The sequence below is a fragment of the Diceros bicornis genome, chromosome 17 (genome assembly GCF_020826845.1).
Source record: "Diceros bicornis minor isolate mBicDic1 chromosome 17, mDicBic1.mat.cur, whole genome shotgun sequence".
NCBI classification, from domain to species: domain Eukaryota; kingdom Metazoa; phylum Chordata; class Mammalia; order Perissodactyla; family Rhinocerotidae; genus Diceros; species Diceros bicornis.
In genome coordinates this window covers 59,508,811-59,534,444 of record NC_080756.1, presented here as the reverse complement: position 1 = coordinate 59,534,444, position 25,634 = coordinate 59,508,811, and the positions used below count along the sequence as shown (strand labels likewise).

General features: G+C 40.6%; 1 protein-coding gene across 5 annotated transcripts; it reads left to right on the top strand.

Annotated features, from left to right (window-relative positions):
- Window positions 1-1,245: 1,245 nt before the first annotated feature.
- RAD52 (RAD52 homolog, DNA repair protein) lies at window positions 1,246-25,513 on the top strand. 5 transcript variants are annotated; one of them, XM_058559100.1, is made up of 13 exons: window positions 1,321-1,336; window positions 2,543-2,669; window positions 11,595-11,699; window positions 12,826-12,927; window positions 13,598-13,691; window positions 13,873-13,940; window positions 15,428-15,546; window positions 16,453-16,528; window positions 19,666-19,850; window positions 20,028-20,173; window positions 22,211-22,291; window positions 23,266-23,481; window positions 23,799-25,513. In XM_058559100.1, the coding sequence occupies exons 3-13, from the start codon at window positions 11,613-11,615 to the stop codon at window positions 23,858-23,860; spliced, it is 1,236 nt and encodes a 411-aa protein (XP_058415083.1). In that variant the 5' UTR covers window positions 1,321-1,336; window positions 2,543-2,669; window positions 11,595-11,612; the 3' UTR covers window positions 23,861-25,513. The 5 variants fall into 5 exon arrangements, with proteins under 5 accessions (XP_058415087.1, XP_058415083.1, XP_058415084.1 ...); XM_058559104.1 differs by lacking the exon at window positions 2,543-2,669 and having other exon boundaries at window positions 1,246-1,336; XM_058559101.1 differs by lacking the exon at window positions 1,321-1,336 and having other exon boundaries at window positions 1,637-2,669; window positions 16,456-16,528.
- The last annotated feature ends 121 nt before the right edge of the window (window positions 25,514-25,634 follow it).

Here is a 25,634-nt window from a genome sequence, read left to right as displayed (position 1 = left end):
CTTTATCAAATAAATTATTTCTGCATTGGGTCTGATTCCAGGCTTTTTACTCAGCTTCCGACGGTGTTACTAAGAAGAGTGAGAAGTCATCCAAGAAATGATTTGCCCTGGATGGAATATTACTGCTCAGACAACGAACCATCTGATTAAAGGGGGTTTATTGAAACAACCAATTTGTAAAACGTAAGAGAATGATTTTGTTGGAGTCCTTAGTACTTAATTTGGGTTTGTGATGACTAAACTTTTTAATCCTGTTTCTGAGCATTGCTAACAGGATATGCAGTCATCACCCAGTTGCAAGGCACGGTTCCAAGGGACATTCTAAAGAAGCACTCCCTTCCCACAAGTCGCCACACATTTCCCTCTGGTCCTAGCTAATGTAACACGCCATCCGGGGATCAGTGGGTGTATGCAGCAGTGGTAGGAGAGAAAGGAGGCTTGGTGAACAAGTATGTCCACATTGCCTTGGTTTTGCTGTGCGTGTCTGGGGTGGAAACTACAGAGCTCTGACAACCATTATTTTTTTTTGTGAGGAAGATCAGCCCTGAGCTAACATTCATGCAAATCCTCCAACCCTCCTCTTTTTTGCTGAGGAAGACTGGCCCTAGGGCTAACATCTGTGCCCATCTTCCTCCACTTATATGGGACGCTGCCACAGCATGGCCTGACAAACGGTGCATTGGTGTACGCCCAGGATCCAAACCTGGGTCGCCAGCAGCAGAGCACGTGCACTTAGCCACTACGCCGCCACCGGGTTGGCCTCTGACAACCATTCTTAATAAGACTTAAAAGCACGGTTTTCCTTTCCTGCAATATCCCTAGTGTGCACCAATAATACCAGGAAGTTCTTCGCCCGCCCCATCACCGCACTCTGACTGGGACTGGGTTTGTGAGGTCCTGTGGGAAGGGGCGAGAGAAGTGGGCCCTAAGAGGCCTTAGATTAAGCCGCATGCACCGGGCGAGCTGGCCGGACCCGCCAGGGGGCAGCAGAGATCTGGGCGGCCGTAGAACTGGAGGCAGGCGTCGGGGAGCCACAGGCAGAGAGAGCGAGGCGGAGACAGCGGCTCCGAACGCAGCGGTCAGCATCGCGCTTCCAGCTTGCTTTACGGCTGTCGAAAGATTGCTTTGCGGCTCCTCTCCCCTTCCGACTTGAATTACGGCTCCCCCCTCCTGTTCTTTTCGCCCCACCCCCGGCTCTCTCTCGATTTGGACCTTCTTCCCAGGGTTCTCTTGTGCTTCGTTCCCAGTTTCCTCTGCGCGGCTGTGGGTAAACTCCATTCCCTTCGCATTTAGTCTAGGGGAGCTGCGTGCGTTCGCCGCGCGCTGCGCGAGGCGCGTAAGTGGGAAGGGAAAGCGGCCCCGCTGGGGTGGTCGGCGCTGGGGTTGTGGAGCGCGGGGCGGCTCGGATCCTGAGTCAGGCGCCGGGGGCGGCGGTTGAGCTCGCCTGCGGTGCCCCCAGAGTGGCCGTGAGACTGGAGGCCTGTGCTGACTAGTCCAGTGGGGGTTCAGGAGCAGGGCTTAACTGCGAGTGGGATTGGGAGGGGCGGGGTGCAGGGGACTTGCGCCGCCACACGGGGCGCACGCACCAGGACCCGCGACGGGGTGAGGGCGGCGTCCCGTTGCTTGGGGCGGTTCCCTGCACGGGCGCCAGACCTTTGCTTGCTGCTTGTTGACAGGCGTGGAGAGCGCTGAAGTTTGTGTCGGTAGCTGATCGGAGTTGGAAGAAGTGGCTGCGGTTGGGCAGGAATTACCCATTTAAAAGGAATTTGACACTCAATTTAGACGCGTATTCAGCCTTTCTAGATGTTTTCAAAAAAGTGGAGATATAGTTCATATACTATTACATTCATACTTTAAAAAAAAATTTTCTCTTCTTTTTACTTTTTGTGAGGAAGATCAGCCCTGAGCTAACAACTGATGCCAATCCTCCTCTTTTTTTTGGCCGAGGAAGCTTGGCCCTGAGCTAACATCCTGCCCATCATCCTCTACTTTATATGCGACGCTGCTGCCACAACATGGTCTGACAAGCGGTGCCTCAGTGCGCACCGGGGATCTGAACCTGCGAACCCCAGGCCGCCAGAGAGGAGCTCGCCCACTTAAGCGTTTGTGTGGTGGGGCCGGCCCCTAATTCATACTTTTAAAGTGAACAATTCAGTGGTTTTTAGTATATTCACAAGGTTGTGCAACCATCACCATTGTCTAATTCCAGAACATTTTTGTCACCCCAAAAAGAAACCCCCAACTCATTAGCAGATACTTCTCGTTTCCCCCTAACCCCAGTCCCACTAATCTACTTTTTGTCTCTATGAATTTGCCACTTCTAGAAATTTCATATAAGTGGAATCATACAGTATTTGTCCTTTTGTGTCTGGCTTATTTCACTTAGCATAATGTTTTCAAGGTTCATCCATGTTGTAGCATGTGTCAGTACTTCACTCCTTTTTATAGCTGAATATTAATATTCCATTGTTGGGATATACCACATTGTGTTTCTCCGTTAATTGATGGGCATTTGGGTTGTTTCCCCTTTTTGACTTCCTAGACCCTTTTAAGGTGTCTACTCAGATGAATTGGATTACATCAAAATTTGAAACTTCTCATCAAAGACAACTCTAAGAAAATGAATAGGCAAGCACTGACACCTATCTGACAAAGGACTGATATCCAAGGTATGTAAAGAACCATTAGGGTTCAAGGCCTGGGACTAATCCTCTGTGGCCTGCCCTACCCTCTGCACCTGTGGCTTCATCTTCAAGTCATTCTTCTTTTTTCATGAAGAGTAGCATGTGTTTACAGCTGGGTAGTTTTATTAGCCCATTTCCTGCCAACAGTGTATGAGAGTTCTAGTTGCTTCACATCCTTGCTAACTTTTGGTGTTGTCAGTCTTTATTTTTAGCCATTCCGCTGGATGTAAAGTGGTATGTTATTAGGTTTTAATTTTAGTCCTTGATTACTCATGATGTTGAGCACTTTTTCTTGTGCTTATTGATATTTTTATATCTTCCTTTGTGAAGTGCCTGATCAAATCTTTTGCCCATGTTTTTTTTTTTAAAGATTTTATTTATTTATTTTTTTCCCCCCAAAGCCCCAGTAGATAGTTGTATGTCACAGCTGCACATCCTTCTAGTTGCTGTATGTGGGACGCGGCCTCAGCATGGCCGGAGAAGCAGTACGTCGGTGCGCGCCCGGGATCCGAACCTGGGCCGCCAGCAGCGGAGCGCGCGCACTTAACCGCTAAGCCATGGGGCCGGCCCTTTTGCCCATTTTAAATTGGATTATTTGTCTTTTTATTATTGAGTTGTAGGGGTTCTTTATATATCCTTTTTATATTATGGATATCAGTCGTTTGTGGTTGGCTATTCATTTTCTTAGAGCTGTTTTTGATAAGCAAAGTTTTACATTTTGATGTTGTCATATTTATCATTTTTTTCTGTTATAGTTATTGCTTTCAGAGTCCTGTCTAAGAAATCTTGGCCACCTCCAGTTTGTGAAAATATACTTCTGTATTTTCTTCTAGAAATTTTATAGTTTTAGCTTTTATGTTTAGGCCTGTGATCCAGCTCTAGTTTTTGTGAATGGTGTGAAAATTATTTTGTGAAAAATATTAAATTTTTTTCCCACATGGATATCCAGTTGTTCCATCATCATTTGTTGAGAGTGCCATTGTATTGCATTGATAACTTTATTGAAATTCAGATGTCTGTATAAATGGCAGTTGATTTCTGGACTCTCTCTTCTGTTCCATTGATCAATCCTTATGTCAGTAACACACTGTTTTAAATATTATAGCTTTATAGTAAGTCTTGGAGTCACATAGTGTAGGCCAACAACTTTGTGGTTATTTTTTAAATTTGATTTGGATAGTTTAGATCATTTGCATTTTCCATATAAATATTAGAATCATCTTACCAGTTTCTACCAAAAAGTCTGGTAGGATTATGATTGGGATGGATTAACATCTTAATAGTATCTAGTCTTCAAATATATGAACATGTATATCTCCCTTTTTATTTAAATCTTCTTTAATTTCTTTTAGTACTGTTTTGCAATTTTCAGTGCAGGGGTCTTACACATCTTTTGCTAAATTTACTCCTCAGTATGTTTTTTTAAGTCTGTGGAAGATGGAGCCATCATTTGCGTTGTTACTCTGTATGTAACATGCCATTTTTCTCTGACTGCTTTCAAGATTTTCTCTTTATTTTGGGTTTTTAGCAGTTTGCCTATGGTGTGTCTAGGTGTGATTTTCTACGTATATCTCCTGCTTTGAGGTTTGCTGAGCTTCTTAAATCTGTAAATTATGCCTGTCACCCAATTTGTGAAATTTTGAGCCATTATTTTTTTAAATATTTTTTTCCCATTCTCTAATCCCTTCTTTTGGAACTTTAATTATATGTGTGTTAGCCATTTTGATATTATCCCGCAGGACCCTGAGGCTCTTTCATTATTTTCAATCTTTTTTTTTTTTTCTCTTCTTTAAATTGTATAATTTCTGTTGAATATCTTAAGTTCACAGACTTTTTTTTATCTCTAATTTTGCGTTTTGTGAACAGAATTGACAGTTGGGATGATTTACAAGATTCTTTGTTCAAGAGTAGGTCCTATTTTGTAAGTGTAGTGAGTATGGTTTCTTAGAGGGCTTTTTAGGAGAGATGGTTGTCTGTCCCTTGACTTTTAAATTTTCTCTTATTTTATAGGATCCTAAATTTCCCCTCTTTTGCCCTTTACAGAACAGTTTCAGAGGGCATCTGTCATTCTTTATCACCCTCTTCTCCCCAGAAACATTGACTTTCCAAGACTGCTTCATTGAGTTCTGCATACACGTGCCTCTTTCTTTTTCCTACGCTGCTCTGATCTACCAGAACTCTTTGTCGGTATCTTCATACTTAGTGTGCATTTTCTCTTTCCAGGAGTGATTTTGGTTCTACCTTAGGCTCTCCATCCTCCTCTTCTCTCTTCTATGCATTTCCCTTCCCATCTGGGTCTCACCTTGCTCTCCTTAAAGAGTTGGAATGAGAGTTTGAGAAATAATCTCCAGCAGAAATTGATATTTATTTTTCCAACTTCCAGGCAATTTGAAGCTTGTAGTATTTTCAGTCTTCTAATTATGTTAGAAGATATGAGATATTTGTGGTGTTTTTTGTTCCTCTTGTTGGTCTGTATAGTTTTTGGAGGATGTGTTGGGATATTTGGATTTATGTACCTGCCATAACCTTGGCTATCAGGAAATCTTTCCTAACATTTTATTTTGAAAAATTTGAAGCCGTCAGAAAAGTTATATGATGAACGTCTGCACATCCTTCGCCTAGATTTATGAATTTGTTATTTTGCTTTATTTCTTTCTCTCCCTCTCTTTACATACACACTTTATTGGTTGAATGATTTGAGGAAGTTGCAGAAAACATGACAGTTTACTCTAATACTTCATCGTATGTCTCCTATTAAGATCATTTTCCTGTATAACCATAATATGATTATCACACTCAGTAAGTTTAACGACAATACAATACCATCATCTAATATGCTCTCCATCGTCAGATTTCCTCACTGTCCCAAGAATGTCCTTTATTCCTTTATTTTTCTGATCTAAAATCCTATCAGGGATCACCCAGTGCATTTTAGTTGTCATGTCTTTTTAGTTTTCTTTAATCTAGAAGAGTTCACTAGCCTTTTTGTTTTGCTTTGTTTTGTTGTTTGAGATATTTACATTTTTGAAGGATCCAGGCCTTGTAGATTTGAACTTGTCTGATTATTTCCTCGTGATTAGAGTTATGCTTAGATTGGTGGAAATGCTACTTAAGTGGTGTTGTGACCTTCTCTATACATCCATCAGGAAGCACTTGATGTGACTATTATTGGTGATATTAAGTCTGATTACCTGATTAAGGTGGTTATCTGCCAGATTTCTCCACTGTAAAGGTATCTTTTGCCCCCCCTCCCTTTTTCCTCCAAGTGCAAGTGGTTTATTTGGGAGATGACCCCAGGACATACTGGTAGAGGAGAGGGGAAATGAGAAGGGAAAGACAAGGCAGTCAACAAAGGGTGCATTGTCCAGCTGGTTACCACTGGTGGGCAAGCAAACCTAATTTCACTGGGGAACTCTGGAGCCAATGCAGAGCTCACAGCTCAGTGTTATCTCACAGAGGGGTAAGAAATCTGGATCTTTAAACACCAACTCCCGTCAGTTAGTGTTTGAGGGCTGCTCCAGGGGCATGTGTTCTCTGGCACTTCCAGCTTAAATGGGCCCTGAATGCCAAAGAAAGCCCTCAGGTAAGGAGTTGCACATGTTGGCATTTGGGAGTTAGGCCAGGGTGCACTATTGTGGTAAGAACTGAAGGAATAATTAGCAGAGCATCAATAGTGCCTGCTGTACCTGGGTACCCCAGAACCTAGAGCTTGAGGCAAAAGCTTATGTGCTATTTTTTTTTAGGAAGTGCAATTCCAGGAAGCAGAAGTGAGGGAAAAGGGGATTGAGGACAGATGGATGAGTAAGTCAGTTCCAGGGTACATTTTCTAGCTGGCCACCCCTTGGCAACAAGTACAACTTAATTGCTTGATCTCCTAAAGCTGTCTCCTAGGAAGATGTTTAAAGTACTGCATCCCAGGACAATCCACCCAAAGGAAGGAAGGAGAATTTACCCCTCAGCTGTGTATCTCGTTGGTAAAGGCTGCCCCATGGTACATTAACTCCCCAAAACTTCCAGGTTGTGCATGTGTGGGCATCAGGTGGGTCCCATAGGTTCTCACACCTCAAAAGCAAGAGGGAATCAAAGGGTGGGAGGTGAGAGGTACCCAGCATGAGCAGGAAGTAAGGGACCATAGTGTTGTGCCTGTGTGCAGTTGGTTAGAACCCATGCATATTTGGTCCAGCTAATGGCAGCCAGGGTGGAAAAAGTGGGCAAGGGCCTCAGAGACAGGCAAGGCCAAGAAGATTTGAGGTGCTGCATGAGATACGCCTGATACATTCGGCTTCTACTTTTGTTTAACAAATATGCACATATATTCACACACATACAACACTCATATACAAACAATCACATGTGAAAAAAGACAACAGCTGTCTCTTGCTGGTGAGGATCCAGCCAAATTTTACTCACTCCCTTATTTTTTGATGTATGTTTAAAGCTTTCTACAGACAAAGATATTTTAATTTTATAGGGGAAAATAGTTGTGCACAGTTTTAGAAAGGAAGGCAGAGCAGTAAACATTTTTTTCAAAGTAGACACTAGCAAAAAAAGGAATGATTCCGTGTTTTATTTTATGGGCAGAGATAAAAGGTTGAGTCTTTTAAGATATTGTTTAGAAAAGTAGCAACAAGTTGCTTTTTAAATGTGAGAAGTGTAACTCTTGCCATATAAAATTAGTTTCTAAAGAATTAAAAAATATACTTTGTTTATATATCTTGCATTATGTATTTAATTCATTCATTCACTCATCTATTCATTCATTTACTTACTCACCAACATTTCCCTTTCTGACCCCCTTCTATGAGCAAGGTACTGTGCTAGTCACTAGAGGTGCCAAGAAGAATCAGGAAGAATCTCCCACCTTCTAGAGGCTCATATTGGAGTGGGGGAAAATGGACGTGGCAGAGACAGAACTCAGCAAATATTCTGATACTGTCTTACGTTTCCTAGCCTCCATTGCAATTAAGTTGGGGCCATGTGACAAGTTCTGTCCAGTGGACTGTGACCAGAAGTGATGCATATCAATCACTTCCGGCTTAAGGTAGCTATGAGCTGCTGTGATTCCTCCAACTGTGTCTAACCCTGCAGCGATGACCTTGGAGGTCACATGTGCTAGATGACACAGCTACAAGATGGACAAGGCCACCTGACTGCATTAGATTGTGCATGAATGAGATATAAACTTTTATTGTGTTAAGCTATTCCCCTTCTTTTTTTTTATTATTGTGGTAAAATATACATAACATAAAATTTTATCATTTTAACTATTTTTAAGCATGCAATTCAAGTGGCATTAAGTACAGTCACAACATATACCTCTTTTTTTTTCTTGTAAAATTTTTGTTTTACATTATTGTTTGTCAGTCACCATATAAGTGCATCCCTCCACCCCTTGTTCCCACCCCCACCTGCCTAGCCCCTGGTAACCACCAAACAGTTCTATCTGTCTGTGAGTTGGTTTATCTTCCACATATGAGTGAAATCATGCACTGTTTGTCTTTCTCTTTCTGGCTTATTTCGCTTAACATAATACCCTCCAGGTCCATCCATGTTGTACCCCTTTGTTTTTAATGAATAACCAGACGGGTGCTCATTTGAGACTTTGTGAATATCCTGTTTCCCAACAACTTTTTAGTCTCCAATGATGATTCTTCTTGGATGCTATTATCCCTCCTTTTAATATGATAAATTTATGAGGTCGATCTCATTGATACAGTCATGTGTTGCATAACAACATTTCGGTTAACATTGGACCACATATATCATGGTGGTCCCATAGGATTAGTACCACACAGCCTAGGTGTGTAGTATGGTATACCATCAAGGTTTGTGTAGGTACTATAGGGGAGGAAGACATTTTCCTCTACCTTTCTAGGTTCTTCTGGCTGGTCTAAGAATTAAATTGATAGCAGACCTTAACGAGAAAAACAAACAAAAGTTTAGTAACATGTATATGTGGGAGATCAAAATTTGGCCACCCTAAAATATATCTCTTTACCTTGATTGTTTTCTCTGAAGGACATTTGACCTCCCCCACTAACTACCTAAAGAATTTGACATGGTGGCTCCTTCCTGGAACAGATCTTCTATCATGATGGCTGTAAAGATAATGTAAAATAGATGTTACAATGGGAGGGGCACCAAGCCCCTTTTATCAAAAACTCTGTCTCTCCCTGACCACGTTATCTATAGATGACCCCAAAAAGAATTGTCCTCCTGCCCTCTGAAGTCCCAGGCCACTACCCACCCCCAACACGCTCCTCGCCTTTAGCTGCAATACTTAAGCGGGCAGCTTAGACAGAGGGATGAGTTGCTCATTTCTGAGTTTCTCCCATGTATACATGTTATTAAACTTGGTATTATTTTCTCCTGCTAATCTGTCTTGTTAATTATTTGGCCAGCCATAAGAACCTTAAGGAAAAGGGCAGAGGGAGATTCTCCCTCTTCCCCCGACATATACATGGGAGAAACCCAGGAAAACCTAGTAACTTGTCAAAATGGCCGAAGCCCTTACCTCAAATACCTCACCTCAAAGAAGATGTTGGGGGTGGGGCGAGTCAGGGCCTTCAAAGGGAAGAAAGGCAATTCACAACTAGGTGAAAAAAAGCAAAGAGTTTGGAAAGCAAGTGTTTGGCCACACAGAAACAGAAGAACACAGTGGGGAGCCCAACAAACAGGCTTTTCTAGGTTCCTCCCTGTCTACACCTAGTTCATGTGATGCTAAGGTGATAGCTCGCTTCCTGAGACAGGTTTTTTTATCTGAGTTCTTTTAGGCAGTTAAGGGGGAGGTAACAAGCAAACCGGGTCTTTTGTTTCTTAAAAATCATCAGCCTAAAATAATCCTCATGTGAAAGGGACATATTTTGGGGTGGCAAATTTTGTTCCCCTTCAGTATACTCTATGATGTTTGCACAACAACGAAATCACCTAAGGATGCATTTCTCAGAACAGATCCCCGTTGTTAAGTGACGCATGACTGTATTCCCTTTTAAAGATGAGGAAATTGGGGCAGAGAGGTTAAGAAATTGGCCAATTTAAGTAATTTACCTAGTGGAACTGGATATTGAGCCACATCTGACTCTAATGTTCAAAGCATGCTTTATAGCAGAGTTGGCACACTATGGCCTGTGGGGCCAAATCTGCCCCTCTTTATTGGGACACAGCCATGCCCGTTCATTTACATATTGTCTGTGGTTGCTTTCATGCTAAAGTGCCAAAGTTGAGAGGTTGTGACAGAGACCATATAGCCTGCAAAACCTAAAATGTTTACTATCTGGCCCTTTACAGAAAAAGTTTGCTGACCCCTTTTTTATAGAGTAGGTGTTTAAATTTTTTATTGTTATTTTTATTAAAATAACACATGGACATATTGGAAAATGAAATAGTGCTAAGAGTTTTATTTTGGAAAAGGAGATCCCTGTTGCGCTACAATCCCCCCCAGCACCACTCCTCAGAGACAGATGTGTTTCATTGTTTCAACTATCTCTTCTGGCATTCACAGTTACATTCTAAATATCCTTATTCTACTATTTCTGGATTTAACAATTTTAGACACTAATTGTTTTCTAACCTAGTTTAGGCCACTATCCTACTTTTTAGTGCTAGATTATGAATAAATTTATCATTTTTACCTGAAATGTAATGTTTTATGGTCATTTAAATAGTTTTCTGCATTTTCATCATAATGTACATAAGAAAATTGACCTAAATTTAGCAATAACTAACATTTATTTAGTCCTTCATATGTGCCAGGCATTATTCTAATGCGGTTTTCATGCAGTATCACATTTCATCATTACAGAACCCCTAGGGAATGTAGAGACTGTTACCATCTCCGTTTTCTAGTTGAGGAAACGTCATTTAGAGAGATTATGTGATTTTTTTTACCTTGGTCAGGCACCTAGCAGGTGATAGAGCCAGAAATCGACATTTAGAACTTGAGCCCTTAAACATTATATTGTAACGGCCATGTGGAGAATCATACTACTTGACATTCATAGATTTGTGATTCTACTATTAGCAAATAATCTGAAGATTTATACCATCTAAGTTTGCTGAGGCACAATTTTAAATGTTTGATTTGAGACAGGTGTAGGTAGGGGTTGTCAGGTAGTGGGTCAGGCAGTTGCAGATGCTTTTTCTGAGGGTAATTCTTATTTTCTAATGGACTGGACATTTGCATGGTCTCAGTCTAGTGCACTGGCTCTCAAACTTGAGCTTGTGTCAGAATCAGCTGGTGGGCTTGGTAAAGCACTAATTCCTGGACCTCACCTCTACTTTCTGATTCAGTAGGTCTGGGGTAGGGCCTGAGAATTTGCATTTCCAACAAGGTCCCAGATGATGCTCGTGCTGCAGGGGACCAAACTGTTGTAATACTGTGGTCTTCCTGGATGTTAGGGGTCTTCTGTATCGCCTTCTCTTGCTTTTAATTGTTGCATGTCTGTTAGTCTTCTCCCACCAGCTAGCTTGTTAGCTCCTGGGAAGCAGTTCAGTGACTGTGGCTTCTATGTCTTTTTTGACCCCACTGAGGCCAGGCTTATGTTGCTCATATAGTAGATAGTAGTAAGTGGATTGTTTTCTCTCCCTTAGAGTGTTTTTGCAATTTTGAGTTTTTCAATTATAAACATTATAATATATAATTGTAATTCATTCTTAGTGTAAAAATCACCTTTAATAGCACCACCACTCTAGCAAAAATTTTAGTAGGAAGGTAGAAGCAAACTTTAAAGGATTTTCGGTGGCTTCTTAGACTATAGCGAAGCACTGAGGAACTTAGTCCTTGATTGGGGCAGTATTTAGAAGTATATAAATATAGTAACTTGTAGATACTTTATCTGGTTTTTAGTAGAGGCTCCTGCCTTATACCTTTAGCATTCTTTGAGATCTTTTTTTAATCTTCTGTTTATATAGAGGTCAACCAGAATCAACATGTCTGGGACTGAGGAAGCAATACTTGGAGGCCGTGACAGCCATCCTTCTTCTGCTGGTGGCAACCCTGTATTATGCTTTGGTCAGGTAACTGGCTTTTTCATACCTGGAAAGAAACGTTAGGTGAAAAAGGTGTGAGGAAGCAATTTGTAGAGCACTGTCATATTTATGTGTGCTCTTTATTGTTATTAGTTTTTTCCTTTAGATGCATTATTATTTGGGAGTCTTTAATGAACTCTGAGGGCATTTTGAAACTTTAGCATCAAAAGACTAACAGTACTGGGGATTACATTTACATTGACATTTTATTTATTTTTTGGATAGATTACATATTCATATGATATAACATTCAAATTAGACAAAGACCCTGTGTGAAAAGTCTCACTATTTCCCTATCACTGCTGTCCACATCTCACCCAGTTCTCTTTTTTGGAGGCATCCAACATTTCTGGTGTCCTATTTCTTTGTGGATATATGTTATGGATATAAAAGAGATTCTTGCTTTGTCCACCCAAATTCTATCTTTGTCTTTACCAGAGATCTGTTTGTGAGTATTTATTTTACTTAAATAGGGCAAGGGAAAAACTACCCAGGGGACAAAAATCAAAACAAGTAGTCATGTGTTTATTAGTGTGTAGGATGGGAAATGGCCGGTTAGAGGAGCGTATAAAACTTTGGAGGCGACAAATGGGAGCAAGACTTCCTGTCATGGCTTCTCTCCCCCACACCCTTGCCTGTATAAACGTTATATCCAGACTTGGAGGCGGGAAGTCTTAGCTTCCCAATTCTGGCTTGAGAAAGTTTTGTCAGGATGGTAGTAACACCTAAGGCAGTGGTTCTCAAAGTGTGGTTCAGTGACCCCTGGGGGGTCCACAAGACCTTTTCAGAGTCCCTGAGGTCAAAATGATTCTCATAATAATACTAAAATACTATTTGCCTTTTCCACTCTCCTTGTCTCATGAGTGGACAGTGGAGTTTTCCAGAGACTACATAGCATGTGATGATATCATTGCTCTGATGGCTAGTAGAATTGTGCCTTAAAAGTTTCTCAGTTTTAGTTCCTAATATTGCTAGGTAGAATCCACTTAAGCAAAAGCTCTTAGGGTCCTCAGTATTTTTTTGTGTAAAGGGGTTTGGACACCAAAAGGTTGGAGACTTGCTGATGTAAGGAATGGTGGAAATGTCAGTTTAATTTTCCCTTTCTGGATTTTAGTACCAATACACAGCAGAAGAGTACCAGGCCATCCAGAATGCTCTGAGGCAGAGGCTGGGCCCGGAATATATAAGTAGCCGCATGGCCGGAGGAGGCCAAAAGGTAGGAGAGTTTATATGCCTTAAGAGTGGGTGCCCATATAGCTGACCGCCCAGATGATCTTGCCAACTCCCTCTCTGGGTCCTTATGGATTCAGAAGGTCTCTTGTTGGGGACTGGCCTGATGGCATAGTGGTTAAGTTCACGTGTTCTGCTTCGGCGGCCCCAGGTTCGCTGGTTCGGATCCTGGTTGTGGACCTACTCACTGCTCATCAAGCCATGCTGAGGCAGCGTCCCACATAGAAGAGCTACAATTCTACAACTATGATGCACAACTATGTACTGGGGCTTTGGGGAGAAAAAAGAAAAAGAGGAAGATCGTCAACAGATGTTAGTGCAGGGTCAGTCTTCCTCAAAAAAAAAAAAGAAGGTCTCTTGTTCACTGTTACTAGATGTTTCCTAGTGTCTTTGGGAGGGGTGGGTTCCAGCCGTCCTTGTCATCTGAAGTGACCCAAGCATTGTCTTGAGACTACCTCCCTCAAGACAGAACATTAGTTCTAACTGGCTCCTTCTGGAAGATCTTTGAAATAAGTTCACTGACAATTTCCCTGTAATGTTTAAGGTTAGTTTTGCCAAAACAGCTGGTAAGGAATAAATTAAGTAAATTTTGATCCACATTTAAGTATGGCAAGGAATTTTAACAAGCTTTTTTTTTTCTTTAATTTTTTTTCTAGGTGTGTTACATTGAAGGTCACAGGGTAATTAATCTGGCGAATGAGATGTTTGGTTACAATGGCTGGGCACACTCGATCACACAGCAGAATGTGGGTGAGTGTGCTTCCTGGCAGTTGACTTCTTCGTCTCCCTTACTTTGGCATTGTCTGATTTCTGACAAGAGCGCTTTGTGGGTGAGGATGCAGGGTAGGTGTAATTGGTTGCCAGCAGGAGGAATATGGGTGAGGTACAGGGATCAGCGTCCTCTTCAACTGGTTCTCTTTCCCACTCCTAGATTTTGTTGACCTTAACAATGGCAAGTTCTACGTGGGAGTCTGTGCATTTGTGCGAGTCCAGCTGAAGGTGAGGGTGGTGGAGCAGACCTGCTGCCTGCAAGGATCGGGGGTGGGAAGAGAGAAGGAGCAGGTGGGGAATTCTCTGGACCGTGGCACAGCCGAGCTAGAGAGCTAGATCCCAGCGCTGTGTCTCAGCCAGTGTTCCTTTGATGGTGGTATTCAAACATCTTACTCATGTGCCCCCTACAAGAATTTCGAAAAGCTGTTCTCTTGCACATTTTAAGTTGACCCCTAAAAGTTTTCACCATAAATATAAATAGTTGCAAGGGTGTATTTTTTGGCATATGGTAAAATTTGACATTCTATAATAAATCTGTTACATCTTTTTAAAATGTACCAATGGATTCTATGTACCATAAAGGATTAAATACTGTCATCCATTTAAAAAAATACATGAGCAAGCTATTCCTTAATTATCAGAAATTTTATGTTGTTTGTTCTTTAACTCATATTTCCATTCCATTTCCCCATTGGCTTTTATGCTAATATATATTTATGATTGAAAATCTTTTATTAGTAACCTTATGTTTGTCTGTGTGTGTGTATATACGTGCGTATAAAAATAATTTTTGGTGGTAAATTTCCGGTGACCTTAAGGCTCTAAATATTAGACAGTTTCTTCTGGATTGAGTTACTATTATAGGTATTATTAACACACAATTGATCAGTCAATTGTGTTTATGTTGAAGAGATAACATACCACATCAAAATTTTTGTACTTAATAAAAATAAAATTTTATGGAAAATGCATTGCTTAATGAGGTGAATGAAACTGTTTTTTTTCTTTTTAGTTAGTTTATATATCCATAGTTTCATATTACTTATTCCTAGACTAAACACTCAGCATTATTTCTATTCTGATTTCTTATTTTTATAAATAATACTGAAAAACCCCTTTCACATAAATGAACTGGGAATGGAAGGGGTTTTGTTATAGTGTCATTCATTTCTTTGAATACTTTCTGAGTTACATTTCAAAAATCACAGAGTGCTATCTTCAAAAATTATATTCAATTCTTTATCAGCTAACAACTTGATCAGGTCCACCTTCACTTTTGGTGAAAGCCAAGAAATGGATACCACCTGACTCGCAAAAGGATTTGCTGTCCAACCATTAGAGTCTGTTAAATACAATATTTCAAATTTTCCTTTTGTTTGGTGTACCAGAGGTTTTTATATATACCTTGGGGTAATGCACCTTAGTAAGATTTGGTGTGGGTTAGATATGTGCCTTTTTTATGTAAAAGAGAAGGTGGGAAAGGAGAATTGCCTGGGCACTTTGACCACAAGCACATTTCCAGGCAGATCAGGTCTAGGAAATAGTACTGGAACTTGATTCTTTTATAGCTCTCTGTGCCCGTGTGCCCTTTGGCAAGTCCCCTGGGTTCTTTATGCCCAGTCTGAACACTGCTGCCTGAGGAAAAGAAGAGCTGTGGAGCCAGGGACAGGACTGCAGCTTTTCATGTAGATTTTGCACTCTTCTTCTACCCCCAGGATGGTTCATATCACGAAGATGTGGGCTATGGTGTTAGTGAGGGCCTCAAGTCCAAAGCCTTGTCTTTGGAGAAGGCAAGGAAGGAGGCAGTGACAGATGGGCTGAAACGAGCACTGAGGTAAGCAAAAAGGGTTGGATTCCAACTTGCTTCATTTCAGCTCTTGTTTCAGAGGCGTTTTCTTTCTTTTTTTTTGAAAAGATAATACATTCACATGGTTCAAAAAGTCTCACTCCCACCCTTATCCCTGTCTGCCCTGTTTTTCCACTCTCTTTTGTGTTTTCCCAGGTCGTCTTTATGCCTGCATCTCCACTTTTTTGGGAATATGTGGTAGAATACTATATTTTGCATTCTGCCCTCCTCTATTCCGTAATGTATCTTAGAGACCTTTCCACATGAGTACACTGACAGCTTCCTCATTTTCTTGAAGATACCTAAACAGTTCTTCATTATGTACACATAACATAGTTAACTTAGTTACATAGAGCAGGGTTTTTAACCTTTTTTTTTTGGGTCAGGGATGCCTTTGAGAATTGAAATGAATTGAATCACCAGAAAAAAACATGTATAAACATGTACAAAAAATTTGCAATACCATAACCTGTGGGGAGTCTGTATATCACAAGTAAAGAACTTTACGAGAATTGTGCCCATAAGTGTGTGTAGCTCACTATTATTGGGGAATTGGAACAGTCCTCAGAGAAAATCTCTGCTCTGGAATTTTCTCTTCATGTCAGGAGGTAGCCACTGGGTTTTTTTGTAATGGTTTCTTAGTCTTTTCCTACTCATTGCCTCTTCTAGAGGGCAGGGATTTGTGACTGTTATGCTCACTGCTATATTCGCAGAACCTAATACAGGGCAGGAACAGGGCAGATGCTCAGTAAACATTTTTGAATGCATGTTAGTGTCCATTTCCTCTGCTGTAGTTGAGAAGCAACTTGCACAAAGGTTGTAACTCTGGTCTCTGATATTTACATGTAACAATTGTCAACCCTGTTTAACTTTTTTTTTTTTTCTTACCCTTAGAAGTTTTGGGAATGCACTTGGAAATTGTATTCTGGATAAAGACTATCTGAGGTCACTAAAAAAGCTTCCTTGCCAGGTATGTTAGAAATGGATGAATGGAATGCATTGCAGTAAAGATAGAACTAATTCCCGTGTGTCATAGGTTGAATATTTAAGGATGGAGAGAGAAGTGAAGACTCAGCTATTTAGAGGGTCTGGAATGTATATGTCAGACTTCTTTGAATATTAGAGCTAGCAGGAACCAGTCACCTTATTTTACAGATGAAGAATTTGAAGCCTATAGAATTGATGTTAACTTGTCTCTTACATAGAGAGAACTCTGGTTGGGAATGGTCTGTGAAACCTCAAAAGGAGCACATAGCCCTCTGCAGCACCACTGTCATTTCCTAGAAACAGTCAGAATCTCACCTGTTCAGCCTTCTTGCTTTTCCTTAGCTCTGGTGTCTTTAAGGTGTAGATCTCCCTTGTTTCTACCAATGCCTATCACACTATCTGAGTGTTTGCTTTTGGAGAATGGGGTCTGAAGTTTAGCATCCCCAGAGTCACACTTGACCTGGGCTGAGTCCGGCTTTAGAGTGTTCCTTTTGCCTGGTGGAGTGTGGCTGCTTTCTCTGTGGCATTCTCCAACGTCCCTGCAGTGCTGCCACCCATTAGGATTGCTGCTATCAGGGCGATCCTATGCAATTCTATAGTATCAGGGCAATCCTATACAATCCTACGCTATCAGGGCAATCCTGTACAATCCTACGCTATCAGGGCAATCCTGTACAATCCTACGCTATCAGGGCAATCCTGTACAATCCTACGCTATCAGGGCAATCCTGTACAATCCTACGCTATCAGGGCAATCCTGTACAATCCTACGCTATCAGGGCAATCCTGTACAATCCTACGCTATCAGGGCAATCCTGTACAATACTACGCTATCAGGGCAATCCTATACCAGGGCAGCATTCCCTATCTTGTGCTTGAGGGATTCTTTTTCTTGTGGAGCTCCTAATAGAGGTGTGTGTCAATTGGCATCTGTCAAAACTCCATTTCTTTCCTTTTTTAAAATCCTTTTTATATATAAATATTATTGGACTCAGTTTGCTAGTATTTTGTTAAGGATTTTTGCATCTATGTTTACAAGGGATATTAGTTGTAGTTTTCTTTTCTCATTTTTATTGTGGTAAAAAACACACAACATAAAATTTACCATTTTAACCATTTTTAAGTGTACAGGTTAGTAGTGAAACAGATCTCCAGAACTTTTTTATCTTGTAATACTGAAACTCTATACCATAAAACAACTCCCCTTTTCTCCTCTCTTCCAGCCACTGGTAACCACCATTCTACTGTTGCATGAATTTGACTACTTTAGATACCTCATATAAGGGGAATCATACAGTTATTGTCTTTTTGTGACTGGCTTATTTCAGTTAGCATAGTATCATCAAGTTTCATCTACATTGTAGCATGTGTCAAAATTTCCTTCCTTTTTAAGGCTGAATAATATTCTATTGTATATATATATACACTACATTTTCTTTATCCATTCATCCATCGATGGGCATTTGGGTTGCTTCCATCTCTTGGCTGTTGTGAATAGTGCTATTATGAACATGAGTGTGCAAATACCTCTTCAAGACCCTGCTTTCAATTATTTTGGATATATATCCAGAAGTGGGGTTGCTGGATTATATGGTAGTTATATTTTTTATTTTTTGAGGAACTTCCATACTGTTTTCTATAATGGCTGCACCATTTTGCACTTCAACCAACAGTGCACAAGAGTTCCGATTTCTCCACATCCTTGCCAACAATTGTTATTTTCTATTTTTTTGATAGTAGCAATCCTAATGTGTATCAGGTGATATTTTATTGTGGTTTTTATTTGCATTTCTCTGATGATTAGTGACACTAAGCATCTTTTCATATGCTTCTTGGCCATTTGTATATCATCTTTGGAGAAATGTCTCTTCAAGGCCTTTGCCTCTTTTTCGGCTGGGCTATTTGATTTTTTATTGTTGAGTTGTAGGAGTTCATTTGTCTTGGGAATTATTGGGTCAGGTCAGAGGATAAGCATATGCTTAGTTTTTGTAGATTCTTCCAGTTTTCCAGTATGGTTGTACTAATTCACACTCCCATATAGCAGTATATGAGAGTTCCAATTGTTCCATATTCTTGACAGTACTTAGTAGTTTCAGTCTTTTTAATTTTTTCCCCGATGTTGCTCCCTTCTCCCTACAGCCCCTGGCAACCACCATTCTACTTTCTGTCTCTTTGATTTTGACCACTCTAAGTGCCTTATATTAATGGAATCATACGTATTTGTCCCTTTGTGATTGTCCTATTTCACTTAGCATAATGTCCTCAGGGTTCATCTATGTTGTAGCATAAGCTCATCTCTTTTGAATTTACTTCTTAATGTAGATAAATTTCACAGTATAGTTTTCATTTTCGGGTTATCTTTATCAAAATATAGTCATCTCAATCTTTCATATTTAATTATTCTATCAGTATCAATATTATGAATTGAGAGAGAAGTTTTCCCAAGTGAAAAACCTCTGGTTTCTGTAGTGCTCATGGCCGCCTAGAAGTAAAACAAGTTGGTATACGCCATGAAGTACATGATCATTCCTTCTCACATTTGGTGAGAGGCATGAATGACCCCAAGTTGGGAGATTCCCTGCAGCCTTGGCCGGCAACCTATATGAGTGCTTTCCAAGTTTTCTTCTTGTCATTTGAAGGACACTTAATTGCACCACAGCATACCTGAGGCTTCTTCAGTGATGAGTGTTGTGTCTGCAGGGGAAGTCCTGGCAGAAAGGGCAGAGAAGGTATAGGCCTCCACAAAGACTCTGTGACCATTTCCATAGAAGAGAGAGAAAAAGTAGACAGCTCCAGTTGCCAAGGAACGATTCAAATTAGATTTGACATACCATTTGCCCTAAATCAAAACTAAAGTTAAGATTCCTTTTTATCAGAACTTCATTAATACAGAGTGGTATAAAGTAGAAAATGAAATTGTTTTACTCCTTCTCATGTAATTAAAAATATTACTTGAAGTCGTGGATCCTTTGTCTCTGCTTTTCAGGACCTGCTAGGAATGACGGAGGATTGTCAAATGCCATTTTTCAGGAATCTGGATCTTTAAGGCAGGGAAAAGAAAGGAAGGGGAAGAGCAGTTGGAGGAAGTTATTTCCCACCCCCTCTTTCTTCCCTCATTAGTTGCCTCTTGAAGTGGATTTAACTAAAGCAAAGAGACAAGATTTTGAACCATCTGTGGAACAAGCAAGATACAGCAGCTGCCGACAGAACATGGCTCTGGGACCCCCAAAACCACAGGAGGTGACCTCCCCTTGCAGAGCAAGCCACTCAGATGATCCCCAGGGGGATAAGGACAGCAGATCCCGGTATGGGCCTAAGTTCCCCCCCTTTCCTCTTCTGCTCCTTCTCATGTGGTCTAAGTTACCTCCATTTCTACCTTCAGAGCCATCAAGTTGTTTTATATGCTCCCTCAGGAACCATATATTGTTATTTACTCAGTTAATTCAGGAACTCACTCCCACCTTGTTGCTCTTCTGATGCAGAAGCCTGCCCTCCTCTGCTATGGAGAGTGATGCCACATACCAGCGGAAGCTCCGGCAAAAACAGTTGCAGCAGCAGTTCCGGGAGCAAATGGAGAAACAGCAGCAAGTTCAACCATCTGCTCCATCAGTTGAAAAGAAGAATCAGGGTGTGCGAGAAGGGTGGGAGCAGAGGCCCTGGGGAGGTGTACTGTGAAGGAGGAAGTCTAGTCAACAGAGTAACCTGGTCATTTGTCAGTTAGGTCCAAACCAGAACTCAATAGGACTTCTCTCAAGTTACACACAGGATAGATGAGTCTAAGAAATTAAGATAACAAAATCCTGCCATGCATTTCCCCATTTCTAAAGACATTGATCTTTTGTAGGGGGAAGGAAATGGGCCTTGACATAATCTGGAACCAGAAATTTCAGGGTACAGAATTTTTTTTGCTTCAGTTACTTTTGCTGTCTCTGCATTAGAAAGCCTTTCTGAGCTGTCCTTGAATATGATGCAAAATTGGGTTTGAAGATAATGGGGGCTCTTGGCAATTATTTATCCAGGAACTTGAGTTTACAGGCATACCTTGGAGATATTGTGGGTTTGGTTCTAGACTACCGCAATAAGGTGAATATTGCAATAAAGCTAGTCACACGAATTTTTTGGTTTCCCAATGCATATAAAAGTTATGTTTACACTATACTGTCATCTGTTAAGTGTGCAATAGCATTATGTCTAAAAAACAATGTACATACCTTAATTAAAAAATACTTTTATTGCTAAAAAATGCTAACCATCATCTGAACCTTCAGCAAGTTGTAATATTTTTGCTTGTGGAAGGTCTTGTAAAAAAATGTAATATTTGCAAAGCACGATCAAGTGAAGCACAATAAAATGAGGTATACGTATTTCAGAGTCCAGATTCAGTGGGAGTAGTAGATACAGATTTTTTTTGGAGTCTTTCCCAGAGAGTAGAAACAAAGACAGGGCTTATCCCAGACCAACTGGACTTTGCCCAGCTTCTCCCTAAGAATTATGAAGATTCATAGATGACTTGCTTCACGTTTAGTTCACTAATATTCCCTCAGTTTCACTTTGTGTGAAACTAATGTAGGAAAAAACCCCCAAAACAACTTCCTGTGCTGGGGATATTCTTAATAAGAATTATTCTAGATCTTGAGCTTCCAAACCATTGCAGAAGCTCCTGGGGTTGAGGGGTAGAGAGTGTCCTCCAGGACTTTTCCCTATCCCTAATCAGACAACCACTCAGTTTATATTGGCTTTACACTAGTCCCCCCTTATCTGCAAGGGGTATATTCCAAGACCCCCAATGCATGCCTGAAACCGTGGATAGTACCGAACCCTATATATACTATGTTTTTTCCTATAAATACATACCTATGATAAAGTTTAATTTATAAATTAGGCACAGTAAGAGATTAACATTAATAATAAAATAGAACAATTATAACAATATATTGTAATAAAAGCTGTGAATGTGGTCTCTCTCTCTCACAATATCTTCTTGTACTGTGCTCACCCTTTTTGTGAGGATGTGAGATGATACTCTGCCTCTGTGATGAGATGAAGTGAGGGGAATGACGTAGGCATTGTGGCATAGCATTAGGTTACTGCTGAGAGGGCGATACATCGGAAGGAAGATCACGAAGCCGTGATGATGTTGATGGTTGCGGATCCAACGAGAGATTCACATCCCAGGAGGGATGGAGCCAGTGTGAGATTTCATCACACTACTCAGAACGGCATGCAATTTAAAACTTATGAATTATTAATTTCTGGAATTTCCCATTTAATGTTTCAGACTGTGGTTGACCATGGGTAACTAAAACTGTAGATAAGTGGGAACTACTGTACATACTGCATTTTTGCTTAAGATTTTGTTTGAACAAGGGTTATAGCTTTAGAAAGTAAAAACTGGACCACATGGCTTCTAATAACCCTTCTATTTTTGCTGCTAAAGGAGAAATAAACTTTGTTTTTTTTCGCAATTTGGTGAAAAGAAAAAAGAGTATTTTTAACTTCATATATAGAGCTGTAGGTAGGACTGGGACTCAGGAATCTTGAGTTCTACTACTGGCTGTGCTATGAACCAGTGTAACTAGGCAGCTTTGGACTTCTGAGGCTGTTCCCTCTGACAATTTAGTTACGTGATTCTATGATTTTGTCCTTTCTCTTGTGTAAACTGCAGCAGCGCTGCCGATGCCTCCTTTGAAGCACAGCACTCCCATAACTACTGTTTCAGAACCACTCACTGAGGACTTCCTTGCAGGTCAGTAGGGCTAAAGGCATAACTGAAGTATTAGTACCTATGAAATGCTTGGATGCTGCCGTGCTGTATACTTTTGGTGGTCACAAATACATTTTATTTTATTTATTTATTTAATTTATTTTTGAGGAAGATTAGCCCTGAGCTAACATTTGATGCCAAGCCTCCTTTTTTTTTTTTTTTTTTTTTTTGCTGAGGAAGCCTGGCCCTGGGCTAACATCCATGACCATCTTCCTCTACTTTATATGGGATGCCACCACAGCATGGCTTGACAAGCGGTGCATCGGTATGCGCCTGGGATCCGAACCTGCAAACCCCGGGCCGCTGCAGTGGAGCGCGTGCACTTAACCGCTACGCCACTGGGCTGGTCCCACAGATACATTTTTTTTTTGGTGAGGAAGATCAGCCCTGAGCTGACATCCATGCCAATCCTCCTCTTTTAGCTGAGGAAGACTGGCCCTGAGCCAACATCATCTATTGCCAATCTTCCTCCATTTTTTCCCTTTTTCTCCCCAAAGCCCCAGTAGATAGTTGTATGTTGTAGTTGCACATCCTGCCAGCTGCTGCATGTGGGACGCAGCCTCAGCATGGGTTGGTGCACGCCCGGGATCTGAACCTGGGCTGCCAGCAGCGGAGTGCGTGCACGCAACTGCCAAGCCACGGGGCTGGCTCCCCACAAATACATTTTAAGAGAGGCATAAAAATCCTCATTTCTATCTGTCACAGTTTTAGAAAAAGGGAAGGCGGACCTGAAATGGATTGATGGCAGTTCTGACTGATAGCACATATTCAGTGCCTCTCTTGTCCTAACCTAAGAGGATCTTCAGTGTACTATTAGGGGTAGGGGAAAGAGAAATTCCAAAAACGATCATAGGGCACTCATGATGTGAAATTTCTTGTGACCTGGTTTTCCAGTGCTTTATGTGAGAATACTTCTTTGTTGATGCTACATGTTCCTGTGATCTCTGTCCTGGCAGACCATCTTGAAATGTGGGATATGGCTCCAGATGCAGGGGACAGTGTTGTCAAGCCCTTGTCTAGACCAGAACCACCCCAGACCCCTGCCACACCAGTCCTGAAGAATCAGATGGTGACTTGGAACACGACCCCACAAAGCCTCTGCCACCAGAATCCACAAGCAAAATCTGGACCCTGGCACCTCCAAACTCACAATGTTAACCAACACATAACAGGTGGCAAAGTGTTTTAAGAACAAAAATTGAAGGGGGAACCTGGGTTTAATTCTATGAATTTTAAAGGAAGAATGACATTTCATTTTACAAAGTTGGGTAGAATCATGCCAGAGGAATATCAGTGTAAGCAAATGGAAGATAACTGGTTATTACTGCACTTGGTCTAGTGTTACAGACGGATCTGTCCTCCTTGTAACAATTGTCATTCTTGGGCTTTTAGTTTAGGTTAACTAATACAATTCAAAAATTATTAGCTGTCAGTTTATTCCTTATTTTAAAATCATGGCAGCTATATTGAAACTTTTTTCTTTCCATAGGAAACTGTGATTCCTATAGGAAGAACCAGGACATGAAGAAAAGGAAATTGGATCCATCGTAACTGAGGCTCAGGTCCCATCATTGGACTCTGTCACAAAGGGACTTTCGAAAACTACTTTTTGGTCGTGAAGTTGTTCATCATTCCTAGGGAATGAGCTTTATTTCCAAGGATTTACCTTGCTTCATTCTGAACTTTACCAGAGGATTTGACCATTGGGACCTACTGCAGATAACGCTGAGCAGTGGGAAAACAAACACTTTAAAAAAGCTTGTCATACACTGCAGTGGGGAGGATCCATGGAGATTAAATACCTTTTCTTTGGCTCTTGAGGCTCTTCACTATTTATTCCTAAACTACTATGTTAATAAAGATAGAAATTTTAGAAATCACCAGTGGCTACCTGCCCTCAAGCAATATAAGCCATACTACTAAGCACCAACCTGAACAACTGCCCACATTAAATTATTAAGAGTCATCTCTGCCTTCTTTCATTTTCGGGCTCCATGTTTTTAATGTTGCTCACGTGAGTACTGTGTATCATGCTAAGAACAAAGGCTATAGTAGTGTTTTACTATTTTGCTATCAGTCCAAGCTACAATCTTCATCTGTGATTATCTGTCATTTATAGGTTTGTCACTATCCTGCATTTTTTCCTAATCAAGGAAATAAATGCTCTAAGACCAAAGAAAAGGCATTTTAAGAAAACAAAATAAACTCGTTACTTTGTTACAAAATAGAAAATGTAAGTAGCTTTTTATATTTCCTCATTTCAGATGTGAGATATAACCCACCTTAACATAAACTGTTTTTTCATTGTGTTCACATGTTTCATAATTCTTTCTCCCAAATAATGAGTTTATAATTTTACTTTTTAAGGTGCATTTTGGGCTGTGCCTTTTATCTAATCTTGAAGCAGTGGTTTTTGTTGTTTTTTGGATCACAGACCCATTTGTGGGAAGCTGTGAACCTGAGGTAAGAACTGTGATTAAAGTACAGGAAGGCAGTCAACCATTCTGTTCCTTTGGAAGATGAAGCGGCAGTAGCTTACCCTGATCTCCCTTTTACCTTACCTGTTGCATAGATTTGGTCATATATTCATCTTTTGATTTTGATATCCTTACCACTTTCTTCAGAAAAAAATATCATCTTCCTTGTCTGCAGCATAATCTTAGTTCAGGTCAGAATTGCCACTAAAAATAGTTCCTGGAGTTAGGAATCCAGTTATAAACTGCAAACAACTCAAAACCAATCTAATGAGATCATGAAAAAGGAATTTGCTAGAAATGAAACCCCACAGCTCAACAAAAGCAAGTTTGGTTTATTTGAATGGTTTCATTAAATAAGTCTACAAAGGTAACAAACTGAAGCACAAGCGCAATCTTACAAGAAGCGCAACACCCAGAGTTAGTGCAAAATGTACAATTCACGGCTGCTGAGAAACCCCCAAGGTCTGAATTCAGTTTATTTGTTTTTTTAAACAGTGTACATTGTTAAATAATGTAAGGAAAACATTTATAATTCAGAAAGTTTTTATAATGTGGGAAAAGATACTCAAAGTGTACTATTAACACAAAAATAATTTAAACAGTTCAGTAGCACTAGTTCATTCCTCTAGGCTTCAGTTATTTCATCCACAGGAGGGGAAAAAAAATCGACAGTAAATAAAGCCAGTTCTTTCTGTGTGTGAGTGAAGAATGTCAAACCAAAATAAAACAATAACGTGCTGCATTTGGTTCCCTCGTTCCTCTGGTAGAAGACATTGTTTCATTCGTCTCAGGTGGTCCATTTCTCATTCACTTGACACCTTCTTTGTTCTATTCTTCCTCTCATCTCC

Coding starts and splice junctions, on each gene's coding strand:
- RAD52 (XM_058559104.1), top strand. CDS start 11,613: ATGTCTGGGACTGAGGAAGCAATACTTGGAGGCCGTGACAGCCATCCT. Junction 15,547..16,452: donor GGGCTGAAACGAGCACTGAG/GTAAGCAAAAAG, acceptor TCTTACCCTTAG/AAGTTTTGGGAATGCACTTG. Junction 16,529..19,665: donor TAAAAAAGCTTCCTTGCCAG/GTATGTTAGAAA, acceptor TTCCCTCATTAG/TTGCCTCTTGAAGTGGATTT.